General features: G+C 35.1%; 2 protein-coding genes across 2 annotated transcripts; both read right to left on the reverse strand.

Annotated features, from left to right (window-relative positions):
• Window positions 1-367: 367 nt before the first annotated feature.
• LOC132299786 (probable protein S-acyltransferase 17) lies at window positions 368-7,578 on the reverse strand. The gene is made up of 10 exons (XM_059796602.1): window positions 7,314-7,578; window positions 7,118-7,211; window positions 4,492-4,586; window positions 4,195-4,362; window positions 4,043-4,115; window positions 3,882-3,934; window positions 3,212-3,303; window positions 3,065-3,117; window positions 1,845-1,970; window positions 368-970 (listed from the first exon to the last, which is right to left on the reverse strand). Exons 1-10 carry the CDS (start codon window positions 7,460-7,462, stop codon window positions 701-703), a joined length of 1,173 nt encoding a protein of 390 aa, XP_059652585.1. The 5' UTR covers window positions 7,463-7,578; the 3' UTR covers window positions 368-700.
• A 7,026-nt stretch (window positions 7,579-14,604) lies between these two features.
• LOC132299787 (uncharacterized) lies at window positions 14,605-19,970 on the reverse strand. The gene is made up of 3 exons (XM_059796603.1): window positions 19,760-19,970; window positions 18,035-18,206; window positions 14,605-17,951 (listed from the first exon to the last, which is right to left on the reverse strand). The coding sequence occupies exon 3, from the start codon at window positions 17,775-17,777 to the stop codon at window positions 15,414-15,416; it is 2,364 nt and encodes a 787-aa protein (XP_059652586.1). The 5' UTR covers window positions 17,778-17,951; window positions 18,035-18,206; window positions 19,760-19,970; the 3' UTR covers window positions 14,605-15,413.
• Between the last annotated feature and the right edge of the window lie 2,260 nt (window positions 19,971-22,230).

A 22,230-nucleotide genomic window follows, 5' to 3' on the forward strand; every position in this document is an offset into this window, starting at 1 on the left:
AAATGAGTGTATTCACTTATCACTAAGTAAAATTCAAGCAAATTTTGTACTTAAATTTAATTTATATTTAGTTTTTGAGTTATTTTCTTCCCTTTCACTAATTTTAATTTCAATTTATATTTGATTTATATTTGCTTTCTGAGTTCATTTTCTCCAATTTCATGCGACTATAACCTTGTTAATTTATTATCTTTAATAAAATTGCTCATTAGGGCAGAAAGTACTACAGTCACTCAAGACTGATATGATGATGAGCTCTGATTTGCTTATTAGGCCGGGATTTAGAATCCTTTGTAGTAACAATGGCATGCAACTACTCAGCCTTGGAACAAAATTTTAGTACTCTTGGAATCCTCAAGGAACAAAATTGCACGCCAAAAAAATTCTTTACTGCTAAAGAGATGAAAACTTTGCGCTTGTTTTTAGTCCAAGGAAATTATATCTTTACATGATATAATGTTCTCTCTATACCAGAAATATCCTCACATTCACACTAAAGAATGGCTGCACTAAGCTACGGACACTAGAATACACCGAATATGATGAGTAAATAGGTAAAAGAACTTCCGATTTTAACACCATCCATGTGAGACTCTGGCCAGCCATGTGAGAATCAGGCTCACGAGAATACACGTTACGAAACCACTTGCCAAGTCCCAGCCAAACAAACGCGACGTGTCAATAACAGCCACTCTTAACCCTACTTCGATTTCATTTTTGAAAATGAAGGTCTTGTTGAGAACGGAAAGATGATCTCACTCAAATTGTGACAGTATCCTTTGTCGTAAATGTTGTTCTTAACCACATCCACTTCTTCCAGGCGGGATCTTCGGAAGAAAGCCTTCCATTTGCTCTCCGGAGGCTTTTCTTCATGGCTCAATCCGCTGATACTCTCTTTTAACGCTGCAGTGCTCGCCTTTGCTTCATTTACCTTCTTCTGCCAGCTTATGTAGTCTTGCCACTTAAAAGTCTGAAGTTTCAGAAAACCAAGAATATGAACATCAGAGTTCTATAACTGAAGTACAACAAAAAATGGCCATAGAAGCCATAATGGTTCAATCAGTTTATTGGTTAACATAAGTGATGGACAGCTGCATTATCTACTCATTACAATAAATAAAATTTAGTAGAAAGCATAGAAAGAGGCAGGGTTTACGAAGATAATTAATCACTGTAGTAGCCCAGCTAAGGATTGGATATTTTAGGAGGTCAGTTGAACCATATAGCCAAGAGGACCCATGAACCCCCTTCAGCTAATTATTATTACATTATACTAAGAAACTAGGGTTCCAAACCTTAGATCGGCTAAATAGATGTAAAAACTCAACTCAACAAAGCCTTGTCCAGATCATGTTTCACCATTCAATTCTATCAAACACCATAACTCAATTAATATATACGCCATCATACTAATGGTTGAGCCGAAGTATGATGAAGCTCGGCAAAGAAAACCAATTCTAAAAGTCTCAACAGTAATTTCCTACACATGTTATTCATGTTCCATTATAAAAGCTATTAATATATGCTACTCATAGTGGCAACTGAATCTTTTTCATATACGTTGTTTCCAGATTGTGCCATTTTCTTGGTTAATCTATTCAAAAATAGTGCAGAAAGATAATTCCACAACTTCAAGTCAACATATACATGCATGACTACAATTATTACCATCTAAAGCCATTATCTATATTGTACTCTATTTACAGGACATGTATTTGCAACAGCAAAGAATCCAAAGAGTTTGGACAGTATAATACTATTAGTTCCTTACACAAGGTGCTCTTCATAATGTTTTTAAGATAAGAACAATTCAACTCAAAAAATTAAGGATAAGTGAAGTAGACCTCATTCGTGGTAGTGTTTGTGAGGCAGAGATTTGCATGATACCCGAAGAAACCAGCTAATAGCAGTGAAACTATGGCCAGAAACACCATAAGCAGTATTTGTGTATTATAGGAGCCCAACAACCACTGTTACAAGGCAGAGAACCATTGGAATAAAAGCTTTAGAGGAAGGAACAATTGAAAACCAAAAATACATTAGTATAATGAACATTGACTACCAATACAGAACAATAAATAGATAAAAATCCATGCACAAAAATAATGCATACGCAAAAAAAAAAAACCCACAGAAAAAAGTCCTGTACTGATTATGCAAACATATCAGCAGCATTACAAAGCTAGAAGGGTTTGGTCATCCCATTTGATATACAATCTGAGGCAACACCTAATTGATTGGACAAGCTTGAATACCATTATCCTTGTTTTCTATGAAGTTAATGTTGATAAACACTAAGACCCTTTATAGGAGTAGTTTATACGTGGAAAGAATATCTCAAAGGCACAAATATCAATTTGGCATATATCAGATAAGTGAGGCCAACTCAGGACCTTGTGTAGCCATGTTTTAGATTAAGTTGAGTTCTATTTTATGTTTACTTTTGACCAGTGTAATTTTAGTTATTCTTATTTGTGATCTATTACATTAATGTGAATAGGGTACTTAATAAGATATATATTTTGTACGTAAGGCCTCTTCTCATGGGTTAGGGCTTAGTGGGGTCATTATGTTTGCCATTAGGTGGTTTAATTTAGTTTTACTGTATAATTTATAGTTTATAATTTTAGATTCTTAGTCCAAGTATAATAAGCAATGTCCACTAGCTTATTTGTGAAATATAAACCATCTGCTCTTCTAATTTAGTAGATGTTACTTTAGAAATTTATAGCTGATTTGAAACTCCCTCAAGATCTTGCGATTTAACCATAACCCCGTTGTGATGGCTATGGCGTTCTAGGTGTGTTCCCAAAATGATGTTTCCCCAATTTTTCCTTCTTAAAGCAACATGCTTCCATCATTTCAAAACTCGGGAACAAGCATGGTAGAGGATTAAATATATGAATATATTCAAAATTTTATAAGGAAACAAATAGAATGTTAATATCACAGTAGAAAATACAGAAATGCAATTAGAAAGTAATACTTCTTAAACGCAAATTATAGGCTGCATACAAGAAGCAAATTCTAACAGGAAGCAAGATATAAATCTAGAAGCACTCACCTGTACAACATGTGGAGCCAAGCTACCAAAAGAATTCTGAATGCCATAATAAACTGCGAATAGGAAATCAGAAAAGAATTATTCAAATTTAGGCTCTTATAAAAATTCAACCACCAACTAGGAGATTTTATAAGCAAAAAGAAATACCTGTTAGAATATATATAACTTTTAGTTCTTTCAACTGACCAGCAAGAACCAACCCAATGGCTACTGTTCCATATACACAGAGTAGGAAATGCCTGCATAAGCACTAAAGAAGCACTCAACACAAGTAGAATCAAGAATCATTATGGATGCAGCACATGCACTGTAATACTGATTGGGTTGGGTGGGCCAAACAGTTCATTTATATGGTGCAAATGTACACAGCACAATCACTGATTGGGTTTAGGACTTTACCACAGTCATCAATAATAATGCAACCTCTGCAGTTGTCACATTTTAGTGAAATACTCGTATAAAAAATCCTACATGGACCAGTATTAATTCAATTTTATTTCCTTATGCCTCAGCAAAATATTTCCCTTTTTCCAAAACACAACCCATTGAGGATAAGCAACTTGAAGTCAATTTTAAAAGCTCAACTATGACCCATTATAACCAATAAATATTACAACTGTTAAGTAGTTTCAGTTTTAACCTTAAATTAAAAAATAAGCAGATGCATGTCTTCTTACAAAAACAATGCCAGTCCTAAACACGGATCATTTGTGAAGCATAGGAATAGAAGAAAAGAATAGGGAAACTCACTAACTACAGCTGAAATACAATTTGCTCAATTATAAAATACAATGCTGCTAAATCTAGTAAATCTCACCAGAGAAGAAAAGCCATGAAGTATCTGGTGTTTCTCTCCCCTATGCAATTATTCTGCAGAAATGACAAATGAAATAAAAAAATTTGAGAAGGAAAGAAAAACAATATATTATAATATGTACCACATAAAAATATAATTTTAAGAATGGTATGAAAGCAAACCATCCATCCACAATGATGGTCAAACCGAGCGACACACCGGTCACATACGCTGCAATGCTTGGACCTAGCAGGTCTGAAACAATGGTAAAATCCCATCAGGTTATATTACACAGTAAATCCTCAAGAGTCCACTACCAAACCGATAAACTTACTTTGGAATCTTGCAAGTAGGACATTCTTTCTCTAAATAAATGATATTGTCATAAGGAAAAGCAGATATATATTGAGAAACATTCTTAGAATTCACAGTCCCAGGATCAGAGAAGCTAGCCAGAAGGAAGAGTAGAATACCCACGCCAACTGCCAAAATGCTTATGTACCTGCAAGAACATATGATGTCTAAAGAAATTCAAAAGGCAATAACACAGAAGGGATTAAGGGAACATATTAAAAATATGAGAGAGTTAACATTAACATTCAGTTAACATAAACATTCTTAAGTATTGTACCTGTGAACTCCACTTAGATAATACCCAGGAATGTAGCTAAAGGAAGTCTTTATAATAATGTAATAAGTAACTCCAATAATTGCCAGATATAATACCTGCAACAATAGAAGCACATATATTATTATCCTCCATGCTCACCCATTTTTCTTCAAAGAATACCTGGAAAAAATTTACTGGCTGGAATAAGCACAACTACCCAGAATTGCCAATAGACCAGAAAAAGAAGTAACTTTATATAGAGAACTCAAAGCTAATACAAGTGTTTTCTTTTTTTTTTTTTCTTTTTTCTTTTTTTTTTTTAAGATTTTGCTAGTCTTTTCAAATACAATACTGACCCTAGACCAACCCCTCTAATGGCTGTTTTAATATTGGACACCGACCTTCAAAAGGCAAAACCCTTCATAGCACAAAAAAATTCTATTAGCACATTTCTATAAGGAAAATGAAACTTTGGCCACATAAATAATGAACCCACCAAATCTCCAATTAACAACAAGGGCAAGCTCAATTATACCGATTAATGCCTCTCATATTCAAGTTCATGGACCATCAAAACTTCGAACAATATCCAAAGCATCCAAAGTCTAAAATCTAAAATAATAGTTCTTTTTATTTTTTATTTTTTCATCATTATCATGTAACTCTCCGCAGCACCATTGCACTGTAAGTCTTGACACTTTTCTTTAATTTTAATTTTGAAATAAAAGGTGAATATCATTAGGAAGAAAAAGGGGAAAGTATAGGAAGAACAGTCCCCAAAAAAAAAAAAAAAGAGAAAACAAAAGAGTAGGATAGGATTCTAATAGCACATCCCAAACAAAACAGGGAAACAAAATAAAAGAAACTCCATTACCAGGGGACGGAAGGTATGTGTCACCCAAAACACTGAAGCATCTCATTCCCTCTTTTTGATAAAAAATCTATCTCCAAATGAGCATAACTAACAAAGGCCAAAGCGACCTCCACTTCTTCAATCTTGGTTAATCCGAATGCCCCTTCTTTAACAGATTTTTTTTTTTATTTTAAAGGAAATGTTTTATTCAACGTCACAAGGGGAGATACTACCAACAAAAGAGAGTTCTGCTTGTCTTAGTGGAAGAAATGCGCTGTTCACTAAGAGGAAGAGAGAAGACAAGTGATTGTGGACATAAACTTACTCTTCCTGAAAGTTTCCACTATTGCATATAGAAGTATACGAAGCAGAATACGATCACTAAGCATAATACATTTAATGATGACCCATCACCATTTCCGTGACAGCGTGACCTAAACAAAGTCTTTTTTTTTTTAATTTTTTGATATCTCAACAAAGTCAACCAACTAAGACCAGATGACTCATTTTCTTCTTTCTATATATTATGCAAGAGGAATCAGCGTGCTTGAATACTCGCAGATGTGGCCCTTAGAAGAAAAAGGACAACATGCATGGTTAAAATGAAAACCCTGCTACTTAAATTCTATTCGTCTACAAAACCAGAGTAATATATAGGAATCCAGACAAATGACTGCATTAGTCTCATTGTAGCACTATATCTTTATGATTTCAATAATGGAAACTTCTTACGTCTACCGATAAATGAAGAGAACATTAACAAGAACACTCGACGATGTGATTTATATGCGAAAGTGTACTTTTTATTTACAACAGTAAAAAATATAAAAAATGTATACATATCTTTTTTTTGATAAGTAAAAAATGTATACATATCTATTAACACTATATACTAAGAATCAGAACATATGCAAGTTTCCTTTTAACAACTAGGATTAGCTTTAAAGTATTGATTATGTTTCTTTTCTTTTTTCTTTTTTTCCCTTTTTTGTTCTTCTTCTTGTTCCCACGCTAGAGCCCTAAGGCAATCTGAATTACAGTGGAAAAGTAGTTAAGTTGAAAAGAGAATGGAATGCAGCTTAGTAAACATCATGATGGTTTCCACAGTGAAGAGGGTATCATTATCCTGGGAGAATCTACAATCATATGAAACTTTGTGAATCTACAATTAAAGGACAGGGGTTTTTGTGTGTTTAACCTCCTGTACCACAGTGAAGAGGGTATCATAAACATATAATATGATCCACTTCTATTAGTGCAGAATCTGATTTCTAGAAAAAAAAATATATTCCCCTTATTCTAAGCAAGTAACAAGCAAAACCAAGTGAATCCATTCAAATACTATCACAAACAAAATGAACTCATTTTACAATCTTACATCACAAACAAAAGAAATCACTCAATTTCATACAAAATGTTTCATCAATACAACAATTAACAACTGAAGAAGCTCATCATAACCACCACAACAAACAAAATGCACACAAAATCCAAATTCACTATCTCAATACAATTCCATTTAACTTTTCAGTTATAGTGCTTTTGTAACTGTGTTTATATATATAAAAATAAAAAATAAATAAAAATAAAAAATCCAATTTCATAAGAAAGTTTCACCAATAACGACTAACAAGTGAAGAAACTCACTATTACCACTACAACAAACGAAATGCACAAAATATCCAAATTCACTATCTCAACACAGTTCTATCCAAATTTTCAGTTACAGTGATTTTGTGACTGTGTTTACATATATTTTACACACACATAATTTAGAACTTTGGAATTGAGAACCTGTAAGATAGGGTTAGGTCGATCGCAGCAGTAATACTCGGCAGAAAGGATCGCATTGACGCCTCTGGAACCAAATACGAACCCAACAAATCGCCTATAACGTATCAATCACAGAACAACGGGAATCAGAGAGAGAGAGAGTTTAGATAGAGAATTGAGAGAGAGAACATATAGATGTATGTATATGCATACATACCGGAAATATTCGTAGGCACCGAAGATGAGGAAGTAATGGATGCGTTCGATGAAAGTGCCCTCGAAGATTGGCCACTGACCGCAGAGAAATGATACCACTACCAACAGTGTCACCAGCCCATGGGCCACCAGAAGCCACTGTACCGCCATCAGAGTCTTTTAGAGAGAGAAAGAAAGAGCAGAGGGAGAGAGAGATTGGTACTCCGGCGAACACCAATTTTAGTTGTGTTTGAACTTTGACTGTAAATAGAATTTTGGATCGCTGAGTTGACCCGCGGGGATACAGAGTGGTCCGATTGATTCAATTTTGGCAGGTTCCTGTATTTATTTATTTATTTTTTTTTTTTTAACAAAAAAAATGAAATTAGAAAATTATACAAAATAATTGTATTTTATAGTTATGCGAAAAGAATTTTCTGTTTTTTTATTTTATTTTATGAGAATTGTTTTCAGAAACAAACTTTTAATTATTTGATTTCCTTTTCCCTCTTAGATAATTTTTTTTTTTTTTTAATGAAATTGCAATTGATTATTTTTTAAATCGGTGGTTCTCTCTCAAAAATAAAATATAATATATAGATAGGAGTATATTACTAATAAACTACAGCTTGCATCACTTGATATTATCATATTACAGATTTTTACTCTTAAATTCTTAATTGATCTGCGTAAATAATTGACATATCTTATCAAAATAATATATTTTAATAATTGGCATAAGACATAAAAGGTAAAAATATATTTATTTATTTTAATTTAGTGGAAAGTCTTGTTTATGGTATCACTCATTTTAATATTTTATTGTATAATTTTGGCAGCGTGCATCATTAAAAATAATGATTATTGTAATATAAATAGAATATAAATGACACTTTTACAACCTTTTCGACCAACAATGTGAATGCAACTTTGCCAGTTTGTTTCTTTGTACCCGATGTTTTCTTAAAAATAAAATAGAAAAATAGAAAGAAAAAAAAAATTGTACCTTTTATTTATTTATTTTATATATGTTTTACCAAAAGAAACAATTTTATTTTAAAGAAAAAATAGACAAATTAAAAAATGCGGGATTTATGTGGGAATTGTTCAACCTCGATTTTCATTATTGTTTTTATATCCAATTTAGTTTTACCAATGTGTAAATTATTATAAAAACCGATTTACTTTTATTAATGATGAATTAACAACCATACAAATCAAACACTTGTTGAGAAAAATTACGTGACTTAGATCATAATAATGTTTACTCAAACTCAAAAACAAGTTTTGAACGAAATAAATGGGTACCTTAGAATTGAACTAAATTTTTTACAATTTCAAGGGCTGATTCAATAATGGGAAAGAGAAAATTAGAAAATTGAGCCTGCAAACATTTTTAATTTGAAATAAAGGTTGACACCTGCTTAGATTTCTCTTCCTTTTTCTTTTCTTTTTTTGGCAAAAATGCATTAATAGGTATCTCATGCTCACGACAAACTTAATGCTTTGTAGACAAAACAAAAAGAAAGAAATGGATGGATGAGATATCTCTAGAAAAGAAATTTAATCATATCCTCTTCTTTTTCGATAATAGAAAAAGAGAGGCCGACAACTTACTATGTTTTCTTAGAAGAGTAAAGAGAGTATCAATTAATCTAACGTTCTAATTCAAAGGTATAACTTGGTTCTAGTTCGAGATGAGTGTGGACGTATGTGAATAGTGTGTTTTTCTTGTCAAAATAAAATAATAATAATAATAAATAAAATAAATTATTTATACCATTATACCATCACTATTTATAATATTGTAATTTATAACTTTTATAATAATCCCACAGTCTTTTCTCCCCTCATCCATCCATACTTGGAAGGATGAAAATTTGTGAAGGAAGTAAAATGCCTATAACATCCCATTATCCTTTTTTTTCTGTTTGTATCCTCTTTACCAAACCTCTCTCCCAAACGGAAAAAAAAAAATTTGTTCATTCCTTCCTATCTTCCGAATCCACTCTCTAATAATATCAAACAAACATTGTACAAAATACCAGACTTGAAATCTTAACAATAGACTGTCCACAAAATGTAGCAACATTTCTTTGTTGGAGTTGAGACCAAAGCTTACTAGAAATATAATAGACTATGAATCATGGAAGAATATAGGCTAGCCCATTGAAGGTAGCTGAAAGGCAAAATTGGAAGGAAGGAAATGCATGCTTAATTAAGATGCATGAAATGTGTGTGTGTGTGTGTGTGTTTGTAACACCACACAACAACAAAAAAGAGCTTTTTCATGCCAAAAACCGAGAACCTCCCACCCCTTACAGAGCCTTGAACAAATGTAGCAGTGCACAAAAAATTGCTAGCACCGGTAAACCTAATAAGACATCTTTCTTTCCCTCTTTTTATTAGGCAGAGAAAAGAATAAGCTCACAATATAGATAATAGTTTGATATATATATATATACGCACGCGCGCGTATTATAATACTTACGTTCAATTTTTATTTGTAGAGAATAACTTATCATACGCCACAATGCATAGGATAACCACACACACACATATATATATAGGGTAAAGTGCATTAAACCCCCCTGAATTATGGGGGTTTTGCAACTAACCCCCCCGAATTACAAAAAAACCCCCCTGAACTTTCACTTGTTTGCAATTTGCCCACTCAGGCCACCGGAAAAGATAAAAGACAATTGTACCCTTATTCAAAACTACATCGTTTCTATCTCCCCCTCTCTATTTCTCTATGTGTGTATATATTATAAATATATGTATAATATATATATATATATATATATATATATATATATATAGACACAGAGAGGAGAGGGAGCACGTCAATCTCGCCGGCCAGTTATAACGCCACCTCGTTCATGTTGTCGTTGACCAGCGACACCGACGGCAAGCAGCCGTCGTCCTCGTCGGCGTTCCAGATCACCAACATGTCCCTTGTGTCCCGCGAAGAACAGAAGTAAAGGCGGCAAAGACCCGGGTGGCGAAGATGGACCATCACGGCCAAGTCCTCACCGGACGACCTTTTCATAGCCGACCTCTTCACGGCGGCAAACGACGAAAGCAGATCTGACATCCCAGTGTTGTCGAAGGTGCAGACGGTGATGGACTCCCGTAACTCCTTGTGCCACACCCAGCGTGTCCTCACCGCCTCACCAGTAACTCCTTATGCTGCTGTTCTCTGTCCTCGTCGGCGCCGTTTCTGGGTTCGACGGCAACAAAAAACCGTAACAGTTGCAGAGTTCGTGATTTGGGGATTTTTTTTATTTTTTATTTTATTTTTGGTTGAATATTATTTGGGGAAATTTGGCAAAACCATGATCAATTTCATTTTTTTGGCTAGGGTGGATTGGTTGGGCAAAATGGTGACTGTGGAGGTTTTGGGTGGAGAGCGGTGATGGTTTTAATTGGTTGAAGGTGGTGGTGGCCTGGTGGTTATGGGTTGGAGGCTTCGGACGGTGGAAAGGATGAAGGTGGCCTCAGCGGTTTCGGCTTTGGATGATGTCGGCTGTGATGCAACGGCGGTGATGGACCGGCGAGGGCTCGGCCGTGAGGAAGAAATGCGACGGTGGAGTGGACCGGCCGGCAAGGATGAATCCAAGCTTCTTGTTCTGTAAATGGATTTTGATTTTTTAATTTTTTTGTAATTTTGAAATTTTCTTGTTCTGTAAATGGGATGAATCCAAGCTTCTATGCCTTGGATCGTTTCAATTCTAATGCCAAAGGACCGGTCATGAGCATCTGTAAAACATACAACATATATATATATATATATATATATATATATATATATATATATTGGCAAATATATACTGCACAGATCGATGAGAGAGACGGACAAAACGTTAGGGCTTGTTTGGATACTAGTTGAGTCCAAATGTCTTTAAAGGTTATTATGGTCTTTTTACATTCCATAAGGGTTCTATGGTCATTTAGAGAAATATGGGCTATCACATGGTAGAAATCCATCGGCCAGTTGCCGGATTGGGGTAAAGTGCAACCAAACAACATATTTCAGGGGGGTTTTATGCTACTTTATAAATTCAGGGAGGTTTTTTACTCATTAAGGTATAGTTGAAGGGGATTTAATACACTTTACCCATATATATATTTCAAATTTGAATTTTTTATTTGATTAATATGAACATATGTATATCAAAAACATAAATGTCCAAAATCATATTTCTACTTTACCAGCATTCACAGACAATATTAACATCCATGTCTATTTTATCCTCAAATTTAACAGGAGTATTAATACTCCCACCGTCTCAAAATAAATGTCGGCTTTGGAATCTTATTTTGAGACGGATGGAGTAGCTTCTTGAGGCTTCCCCAAAAGAGCTTCTAAAAGAAGGGAAAAAAAAGACTTGCTAACCCTCCATTATTGATACTCCAAATCAATAAAAGGCTTACCCAACCTAGCTTCTCTCCATCCAAAGCGCATAACCCTTCGGCCAAACATTTTTATCAGCCACAATTTCAGAAAGCGGTAGGGCATTCCTTTATAAAGGTATTATCTCCCAATCACACTCTCCACTATAGCTTAATTCCAACCACCATCCCCTATTTCTTTTGAGTTTTCTACCATGAGGATGCTCTTACCGTGAACACCATCGTAGCTTTTTTCTTTAAAATTTCAAAAACTTTTCACCTAGCATTGACAAATATGCAGTCCCGGGACGACCATTGTATTTTAGATATATATATTCTCAGCCAATTGCTGCATCCCCCACTATTTCCAAATTAACAGTATTTTCCATGAACAAATTCATTATAACCTAATAGATCTTATGAAAAGCTTCAAATCTCCAGCTCCCTTGCAGAGATTCTTTAAAAACCACTAAAAACTTCCACACTTGAACAACTAGCAGAGTTCATGCTTCAACAATGACTTAACAGTTAAATTTAAGATGCTTTATTCTTCAGAATGAAAAATGCATACCAAAGAGGAAAATAGGTATTTACTAATATGCAAGAGAATAATGCGAGGAAAAAAAAATTCTAATAAGGCGGAAACTAGTATACAAATTATACTCATATATATTACTACAATACAGGTAAAACAAGGAGCAAATAAGAGAGCAAAGTGAAAACCAACTCCAAAGATATTCCTGAATATTGATGCATCACCACAAATATATCAAGCACGAAATGAAAATGCTGCATGAAAATAATTCAGTCCCAATGGTTGTCTTAAGTGAAAACTGATAAGAAAAAACATCTGCCTAAGAAAAACAAAGATAGAGAAGGAACTTGGAGCCTTATCTACTTGGTATCACATGGTTGACAACCACTACCGAATTTAAGTAAAATTCACACAAAACTAAGGTTGTTAAAATCGGGATTCTACGTAGAATCGGATCGAGAATTGTAAGATTCTACCTTTTAAACAATAATATATGTAAAATATGGCAAATATGGCAAGAATAAGTCCAAAACACACACACACACGGAAAAAAAAAGTATATTAAAGCACCACTCCAAAGTCCAAATATAATATAAAACAGAGCGTAGCTCAAAAGGTAGAGCTCCCATGAAAACTATGCAATTTGTAAGTTGAAAAGTTGTGTGAGAAGATAAAGGTTTGAACTCTTGCATTCTTTTTCATGTCAACTATGCAATTTACAAGTGAGGTTGTGTGTGAGGAAATCAAGGTTCAAATCCTTGCATTCTCTCACATTTCTTATTACCTAAATTTCTAAAAGAAACTTAAATAATATAAATAAATAAAAATAAAACACAAATAAGATACCATTTAAAGAAACAGAGTACAGACTCAAACGGTTGGAGGATTGGAGCTACTGTTTTTGTTTCAAGAAAACATTTTTGAAAAACAGTTGCAGAATGCAGCGTTCTCTTGAGAAATCAATAGTTTTCCAAAATTCAAATTACATAACAATTAATAAAAAACCAAAAAGACCAAAACAAAAGTTACAAAACAATCTGCCAGAACAATCTCTTGAAAGGGAAAAAAAACAATCTGACAATCATATAATGTCAAGTTTCAAGCTTTCAACTAATCTAAGAAATCATCGAATCAAATAATCAATTTATGAATTAATCAAATATCAAGTTTTAAACTTTCAAGTTTCAACAAATCAATCAATGAATTAATCAAATACCCCAAAAAAAAATATGCATCTTTGAGTTGAGTCAATTGTGTTTTTGTCTTATTCATATGGACTGTTTTTGGGCCACAAGACTGTGGGCCTTTCTTATTTGGAGAGCCCAACACTTAAGAAAGTGAATCAGGCCAAAAATAAGCCCAAATAAAGAATATGTCAGAATCTTGTAGAATCGTATTAGAATACTGTGATTCTACCCAGGGAATGATTTTTATACGATTGGACTCATTTTGGGTTGGTAGGATGCGATTCTACAATCCAGAATCACGATTTTTACAACCATGCACAAAACGGCTAATCAACTGTGTTTACACTTTACAGAATCTTGTGAGAAGTGAGGACATAAAGTAACTCCGAATTCAAATTCTAAAATTCTATGTTAGTTCTACACAAACACACAAATGATACTCCCTAAAAAAATCACATCAGATGTATCAGTATGACTCCTACAAACATACTGCTATATTCCTGCTTAGAAATAAGAAAAGATACTAAGGTTAATATGATGGTAAATTTCATTGATCAAAACATTGAGCATGTACTTTTGTTTAATTTCTAGTTTAGTTGCAAATTGTCAAAAGTGAGTCAAGCATTAGATAGCTCCTAAAGTTGGAGATGGACTACATGCAATATCAAAGGTTAAAATAGTAATCTCACACAATGATGCACTCACAAATTAGGTACATACATTGTATATTCATGATTTCTTAATTTTAAATTTTCTAACTTATTTTTATTCCAAATATGTTTTTAGAATATATGGTTTGAAAATTAAAAACTACTATAATGAAAATTTTCTAAGAGCTAAATAACACAAGGTTCGATCAGTGGACCTTACACGACTCTCCATCAGAAAGTCAAGCTCCGGTCCTTACGATTCATCAACTAAAACAGTTTTAAGTTACAGATTTCTCTAGATAAAACATTATGGGGTCAGTTTTAGCGCACAAAATAATCACGTTTGCTTAAACGATAACAAGATGATCAGGCTCAGGCTCAGTCATCATAGAAGGCCAACATTAATGACCATTTGACCCACCCAAAAAAAAAAACAGGTAAAAAGTTAAAGCATACCACAGAAAAATCAACCTATTCCCTAAAGTAGTGGCACCAAACAAACCAAAAAAACAATGACAATTATTGACGCCATCAGTGATCCAGATGAAATAGGAAACGGATCATATTCATTAAGCCCACTCTAGTTCATTCCATATTCAACATGCAGCATTAAGTTCTCACCATCCTGCAACTTCAATTTATACAAAACAAAATACCTGGAACTCATGAAGGATCAAGCTCCCAACAGCCTCTCAGGCAGTCATCTTTCTCCCGTGAGATGAAAAACTGGTATCTGATGAGGCAATCAGGAAAACTCAACCCAAAGTATCTCCACAATACCAGCATTTGATCCGTCTTCTCGGAGCCCTAAAAACTGACTTGAAACCATTCATACATACCAAAGATGAAACGTAGGTGCAGTGCTCGTTATCTTTGAGAATTTCAACTGTAATATTTGCAATTCTTCAGATCAAAACAGGTAAAACCAGCACTGGGTAATAAGACTGCAGTTTCGTCACTTTGAAGTTTGAGTGTTCCACAGCAACCAGGCTGCATACATAATTCAAGCAATGTCACGAGCACTCTGAGAGGGGAATATTAACCAGACTATAGCTCTTAGATAATTCATCCTTATTGATCCTACACAATGCCCAAATCTGACCTAGCTTAAACCTTCCCTCAGATTAGCCCCCACCAAAGATGTAAAACTCTCCTGCAATTTTGCTACCTGAAGATGATGGAGGAATGCTAGGGCTCTTCATAAAACGGTTGGAACTTGCATCCTTCATATGCAAAATTATTTCTCATCAGCCTGACATAAAACACCTCTAAATGGAACAAGGCCATCATGTCTATTGTATTAGTACCATCTAAATGCTTTGCAGTTTGACCTCAAGTCACACCTTGACTTGCATTCACTTGGCATGCTTCATAAAAATGTTTCCCAATTCCCTCGGGGATCTTCGAAGTCTAGATAACTCCCTTTCAGAATCCCCCTTGCCTTCAAAATCCACATTCTTCTTTGGTGTGGTCATCCTGCTGGCACCCATCTTGGATTCCTCTTTTTCCTCTGGAGATTTAGGACATGAACCACTGACTTTGGCATCCTTGCTTTCAGTCTCCATCTTCACATTGCCAGAATGACAAAGCTCAAAGAGATTGCTGGGGAGGGAAGCAGGATCAAGTTCAAAAGATCCTTCTGGGACACCTTCTCTTTCCATGCCAGTCATTCTGAACGAGGGAATTTGATGGGAAAATCTAAGAAGCTCACTATAAGGTATCCAAACTGAATCAAACCCTTTTCGGGTTGTTCGCTCAAACAGACTCACGAATCCTGCCAATTTATCCAAGTAAGCAACCGATACTCCAGCATTGAAATCAGAGAGAACTTCCACAATTTCAAAGTGGTACGTCTTATGATTTTCTGCGTCAGAACTCCACGTAATATCCCAGTCCTTGAAGAGGGCCCAAATTTCTCCTTTTCTAGGATGCACCACATAAGAGCATCTACGACTACCTTTTTCATATCGAACCTGATGAGAGAACATAAGACGATCAGCTGTATCTTCAGTGTTACCCAGTACAAATTTGCCACAAGCAACAGGCAAACCCTCATTTACCCAAACAATTTCACGTTCGTCCTCTGGGTAAACCTCTAGCCAAGTGATCTTCAGCTTAAATTCATGTGAAAATACTTTCCTGACCCGGGCGTAGAATCTTGGCATGCCGTCTACGGTATCATAACAAGCCCAGATTTGATCAACAGCAAAACATCTTTCTTCCTTAGCCTCATCAAAATCACTGAATTCTGGCTCAGGAGTATCAAAGAATTCCGGATCTGGAGTTGAAGGTGAAATTGATTCAGAATCACCAATGATCTCAGATTTTTTAGCATCAGGATCAACAGTGAATGCTGCTTCTCTGTCAATCTCAACATTTCTGTTTGGCAAGCTTCTCTCAGGAGTAGCACTTACTTTTTGTTTAATCTCTTCCTTATCTTTACCTAAAGCAGTAGCAGAACAAGCTGAATTTTCAGTTTTAGATGCTTCATTGTCTAAAGCTTCTTCTTTTTGTTCTTCACTGTTCCGGGATGATCCACTCCCCCTTGACCTTTTTGGAGGGCTCACAAAGTCATCATCACTTACATTTTCATTGTAAGAGACATTCTGCTTCTGCCGAGAAGACCTCCTATGCTGACGTACATCATTGGGTTCAGGGTTATGCCCAGCAGGATTGCCACCATTTTCTTGAATTACCACATCTTCCATGTCAGCACTACTTGAAGTATCACCACTTTCACTAGATTCCACAACCATCTTCCTCTTCCTGCTTGTGTTTCTCGAAGTTTTGGATTCCTTTGATTTTGCTGCAACAAAGTTGGGTGCCCGCACCCCTTCCTTCCCACCTTTTGTAGTCACATGCTCATCTTCTTTCTCCTTGTTTTTAAAACCCCCAACAACCCCAGCAGTGCTTCCCTGGGATCCCATATGGGAATGCGGGAACCCAGCAGTACCTTGCAAACCCACTGTTGAGGCCCCCTGATTTGGTGTGTGCATGGAAACTCCAGGTTGACCCCAGTTTGATACCGGCGGTACACCTTGAGCCCCCAAATCATATGCAATGAAAGGTTTAAGACAATTTTGACAGCGCAATGCTCTGTTCACAAGATCTCTGTAGTACTGGTACTTTATATAACAAAAAGGGCAGCTTGTCCAGAACACAGGGCGGCCATCGGACAAACCTGGTTGTGCTGGTTGATGATGATTGAAATGAGTTTTGGAACCACTGGAAATATTATTCTGGGCTACATATTGTTTCCTGACATGAGGGTTCCGATTTGCCTGATGAGGTGGCGGCTTTGAAGCAGCAGTTCTCACAGAAACTCTGCATTTGCTGTCATGCAAAGACCGCTTCCCTTTGTCAGAAAGCACCGTATATGCCTCCCCAATCAGCTTAAAAGCAGCTTCAGCACCAGGATGTTGGTTCTTATCAGGATGAAGTACAAGTGCAAATCTTCGGAATTGTTTTTTTATTGTGGCCTCATCAGCCATTTTTTCAACTTGAAGGATTCCATACCAGTCTTTTTCAGCCCCATTTATTTTGTTTTGAGCTGAACAGTGAACATTGCAGACGGCTAGCAGCTGAGAAATGTTCTCAAGCTCAGGGAAAAGTTGTTGAGCCTTCAATGCAATTTTCCGAGCTCCATCAAAGTCATTATTTTGCATCTTCTTCTCTGCAATTTCCTTGGCCCTGATGGCCTCTTCTTTGTTGCACTCCATTGGTAATAGTGATACAATATCTAAATTTCAAATATTCAGATTCCTCATATTTAGTACATCACAGAAAAATGCAAGGTTTCTTTTTCATACTCTCTTTGATAACACAACCCAATCAAAGGACCGGTACATGAATTTCCTTGTCCCTCCAAAGTCCAATCATCGCAAATTTTCACTCTGCATACACAAAAGCTCTCTCTAATCAAGTTCTTAAGAACTGAAATAAATAATGCAGAAAATAACAAAAACAATAATATTACCATTGAGCTCATCTTGGAAGAGAATAAAAACTAGACAAAATCTAGTACCGTCAAGAGATCTCCTAAATAGGCCAGAGAAAATCCAAAGATTAATCAGGCACTGTTGTTCTCCTTCACAGAATATAAGCTGCTTTCAGCAACTCCCAGTGAAATAACAACTCAATCACATGCCCTGAAAACCAAATCAATCAGAAGCATACAATCACACATAATAAAAAAGGACAAGAGAAAACAGAGAGGTACAAAACCAAAACAAAAGATCCATGCATGCCATTCTAGATGTCAATTTTTCAAAACATAAAACCTTCCATAAATGTTCTCAAGTTCAATGTTTTTACAAATTGACTTGTAAACTAAAAAAAAATTATATACATACAAACAACATGATCAAGTTGCATTAAGCAAAATAAAACAAAACAAAACTGAGAAAAAAATCACTCCTTATTATATTGAACGATTTAAAACCTAAATCACATTATTTCAATATATAAAGGAACCAGTCAAGGCACAATAAAAAAGAAACACAGATATTTGGTGCAATAGTAGGAGCAAAGTAAGCATATCCAAACGACAAAAGCAAGAACTCCATACATGTAATGATCAAAACATGCCATCCATATCCCAATCCAAAACAAACAAAAAGGGCATTATACCTACAATGAGTATTGGGCCAGGGGAGATTGGAGACAAATCTAACCTTTGGAAATATTTTGCAAAACGTAGTACATGGGCCATGTGGCTCTGTGGCTGCTTTCATACTAGACCAAGTCCTCGCTCTTGGCAGCGAGAGATTTCACAGTTGCAACAAGTAATTACACCCCAATACTTAAAAAAAAAATGGGAAAAAAAAAAAAGACGTACATGACAAGAACATTCTGTTTGGTCAATTGCCAGAACAGGAAATGAAGGGAATCAACATTGTGAATCCAAAATTTCTCATGGTCTGGACCCTTCTAAGAATATAAAAAAAAAAAAAAAAAGCATTAATCATATAATTTAAAATTATAATATCTTTTATTTCCCTCCATTTCCAAAGATATATATAACACATATACTTCAAGTGATAATGCAAGGGACTAACTAAAAAACTAAAAAGACTCGAACCTTATACCAATCAATTTGAAGTACTCGAATCACAAAACACAACCTGACAAGTATAAAACAGACCACAGTAAACCCACCAAACAAATCTAACAAAATGAATAGACACAAAACCCTAGATACAGAACAAGTATAAAACAGACCACAGTAAATCCACCAAACAAATCTAACAAAATGAATAGACACAAAACCCTAGATACAGAACGAAAGCAAACAAGCAAAAAAAAAAAAAAAACCAAAACCTATCTAGGTAAATTGTTTCAAAAAAACAAGAGCAAAAATTTAAAAAGAATGATATCATGCACATGGTATGTATATATAAGCAAGCAATTTGAATTAGTTGAAGCACATAACACAACATGACAAGCATATAAAACTCCAAACTACAGTATATTCACCAAACAACACTAACAAAACGAACAGATGCGAAACCCTAGATAGAGAACGAACGCAAACACGCACAAATCAAAATGCAACATATGTAGCTAAATCATTTCAAAATACGGAGGCAAAATTTTAAACAGACGAATACCATGGACATGCTCTGTGTGTGCGCGTGTGTGTTTGTTATCTATAGATGAGAAATAGAAGAAGAAGCGAACAGATTCAGAGAGTATAACTTACCAGCTAGGGTTTGAAGAAAGACCTAGGAGAGAGGAGAGAGGAGAGAGAAACAAGAGGAAATGAAACTGAATGTTTATATATATATATATATTATATATACATACAGAGAGAGAGACAGAGAGAGAGAGAGAGCAGCGGGAACGAGAGTGAAAATTTCAGGAGCAGCGGGAGCTTCAAATCATCTGTAATTTTCATTTTGTCCCAAACATCCCTAATTTATGTGTATTTGTGAGGCAGGGGCATTTGTGATTATTTAGTAATTATTTAATTAGAAATTGGAAAGATCTAGAAACTGACCTTTAGTGGGTGTGAACTCGGCCCATGGGCCTCAGGCCTGACCTAAACATTTTTGGGTCGAGGTCTGAGGCCCAAGTCTTTTAAGGGTGCATATTGTTCGGTTCGGTTCGATTTAGAGGGATGGTAAATAAAATCAAATGTTTCCACAAAAATTGAAACCAAACCGAATAAATTGACCACTTAAACAAAATTAATTTGAACATTTGAAAAACGGTTTGGACCGATCAAATTTACGAATTATGCATACCTGATAAAAATGTAGTATACTATAAGATATGCTTAGTCGAAGTTAAGCCTATAAAGTATGCTTTAGCCAAAATTAAGCATCATTTCTACCTATTTTTTGCGACTTTAGATAAATTTTCTTTTATACATACGCAAGTCATGAGAGTGTTTTAATGTATAAAGTTAGAAACTTTGAATGAAAATGTGAGTTTAGAATTAAAAATGACTTTATTCAAGGTACCTTTGAAGTACCAAGGATCTTGTGGCCAGTGGTATCTCCTCTACCTCCCAAAGTGGATGGTAAGGGCTTGAGTCTCCAAATGAGTTAAGTGGGTGTGTGAGTGGTGTGTGTGAGTTTCTTGCCAATAATAAAAATAAAATAAATAAATAAATAAATAAAGTGCCTTCGAAGTCACGAGAGTGTTTTAATATATAAAGTTAAAAACTTATAATGAAAATGAGAGTTTTGAGTTAAAAATGACCTTATTCAAGGTATCTTGGAAGCCAATAGAGTGTTTTAATGTTAAAAGTTATAAACTACGAATGAAAATGGGAGTTTTGAGTTAAAAATTACCTTATTAAAGGTACCTTTGAGGTCAAGATAGTGTTTTAATGTATGAAGTTAGAAACTTTGAAAGAAAATGAGAGTTTTGAGTTAAAAATGACCTTTATTTAAGGCACATTTGAAGTCACGAGAGTTTTTTAATGTACAAAGTAAGAAACTTTGAAAGAAAATGAGAATTTTGAGTTAAAAATTGACTTGCACAAGGTAATTGACCACCTAAACCAAATTAATTTGAACTTTCGAAAAACGGTTTAAATTAGTCGAATTTACGGATTATATATGCTTACGTCATTAAAATGTAGTTTGCTATTAAGTATGCTTAGCCAAAATTAAGTCTCATTTCAACCTATTTTGTGTGACTTTAGATAAATTTCCTTTTATACATACCCAAGTACACAACTCTAATAAAGATCTTAAGATGGATGATACAAATGACTAGAAAATATAGGGTTACAAACCAAAATGAGAGAGAAATCCAGCTTAACACATATCGGTGATAAAATTAGAAAGAATAAGCTCAGGTAGTATGCACATATAGGTGAGAAGAGGAAGGTTAATTTACATGGAAGGTAGGAAACAAAAAGGCTATCCAAAATTAAAATGAAATGAAACCATTAGAAATCTATATCTACACTATTATTAAAAGTGTAACAAATGTTGATTATTTCTATATGTTTTTATACTATTTTTTTCCCCAAGGTAGCGCATTTAACACCCCTGCGATGTCCTTACAGTGCCTATCAACCCCTTCATGTTTACAAAACACCCTCATTTTGAAAAAATGTACAAATAAGTCGCACCTAACATGTTAAAGTAATGCATTGACGAAATTACCTTTATATACACAATTGTTACATTATTTAGGGTAAAGTGCATGTAACGACCTACTATATCACATAGTATGATATTGTTCGCTTTTGACCCGATCTAGCATGATTTTTGGGTTTACCCCAAAAGGTCTCGTACCATTTGAAGATAACACCACTTACATATAAATCACTTCCCCTTTCTATACCTAGACGATATAGGATTGTGCACCTATAGCTTACTAGTGCGTTGCACCTACCCACGCAGCCCCCCCCCCCCCCCCCCCCCAAGGTCACTATAATCACCCCCTTTAGAGGTCCAATGTCCTTGTTGGCCACACTTCCGGCTATGGTCAGGCTCTAATATCATTTGTAACGACCCCACGAGTTCTATCCCAAAAAGCCTCAATATCATATCATGTGGTCGATTGGGATGTTAAATTTCACTTAACACCCCATTTGATATCCTTCCTAGACATTTCAACCTCCTCATGCGCATAAAACACCCCGGTTTGAAAAACATGTACAAATAAGTCTCACCTAACACATTAAAGTAAGAATGATTTCTCAAGGTTGAA

The sequence above is a fragment of the Cornus florida genome, unplaced genomic scaffold (assembly GCF_030987335.1).
Source record: "Cornus florida cultivar Cherokee Brave unplaced genomic scaffold, ASM3098733v1 CherokeeBrave_3.0.0_Hap2_Chr03, whole genome shotgun sequence".
Classification (NCBI taxonomy): Eukaryota; Viridiplantae; Streptophyta; class Magnoliopsida; order Cornales; family Cornaceae; genus Cornus; species Cornus florida.

Bases quoted from the DNA above. Each gene is read 5' to 3' on its own strand.
- LOC132299787 (XM_059796603.1), bottom strand. From the start codon at position 17,777: ATGGAGTGCAACAAAGAAGAGGCCATCAGGGCCAAGGAAATTGCAGAG.
- LOC132299786 (XM_059796602.1), bottom strand. From the start codon at position 7,462: ATGGCGGTACAGTGGCTTCTGGTGGCCCATGGGCTGGTGACACTGTTG. The intron at 7,212-7,313 runs GTATGTATGCAT...GATACGTTATAG, and splicing joins GGTGCCTACGAATATTTCCG to GCGATTTGTTGGGTTCGTAT. The intron at 3,304-3,881 runs GTGAGATTTACT...GTGCTTATGCAG, and splicing joins TTCATGGCTTTTCTTCTCTG to GCATTTCCTACTCTGTGTAT.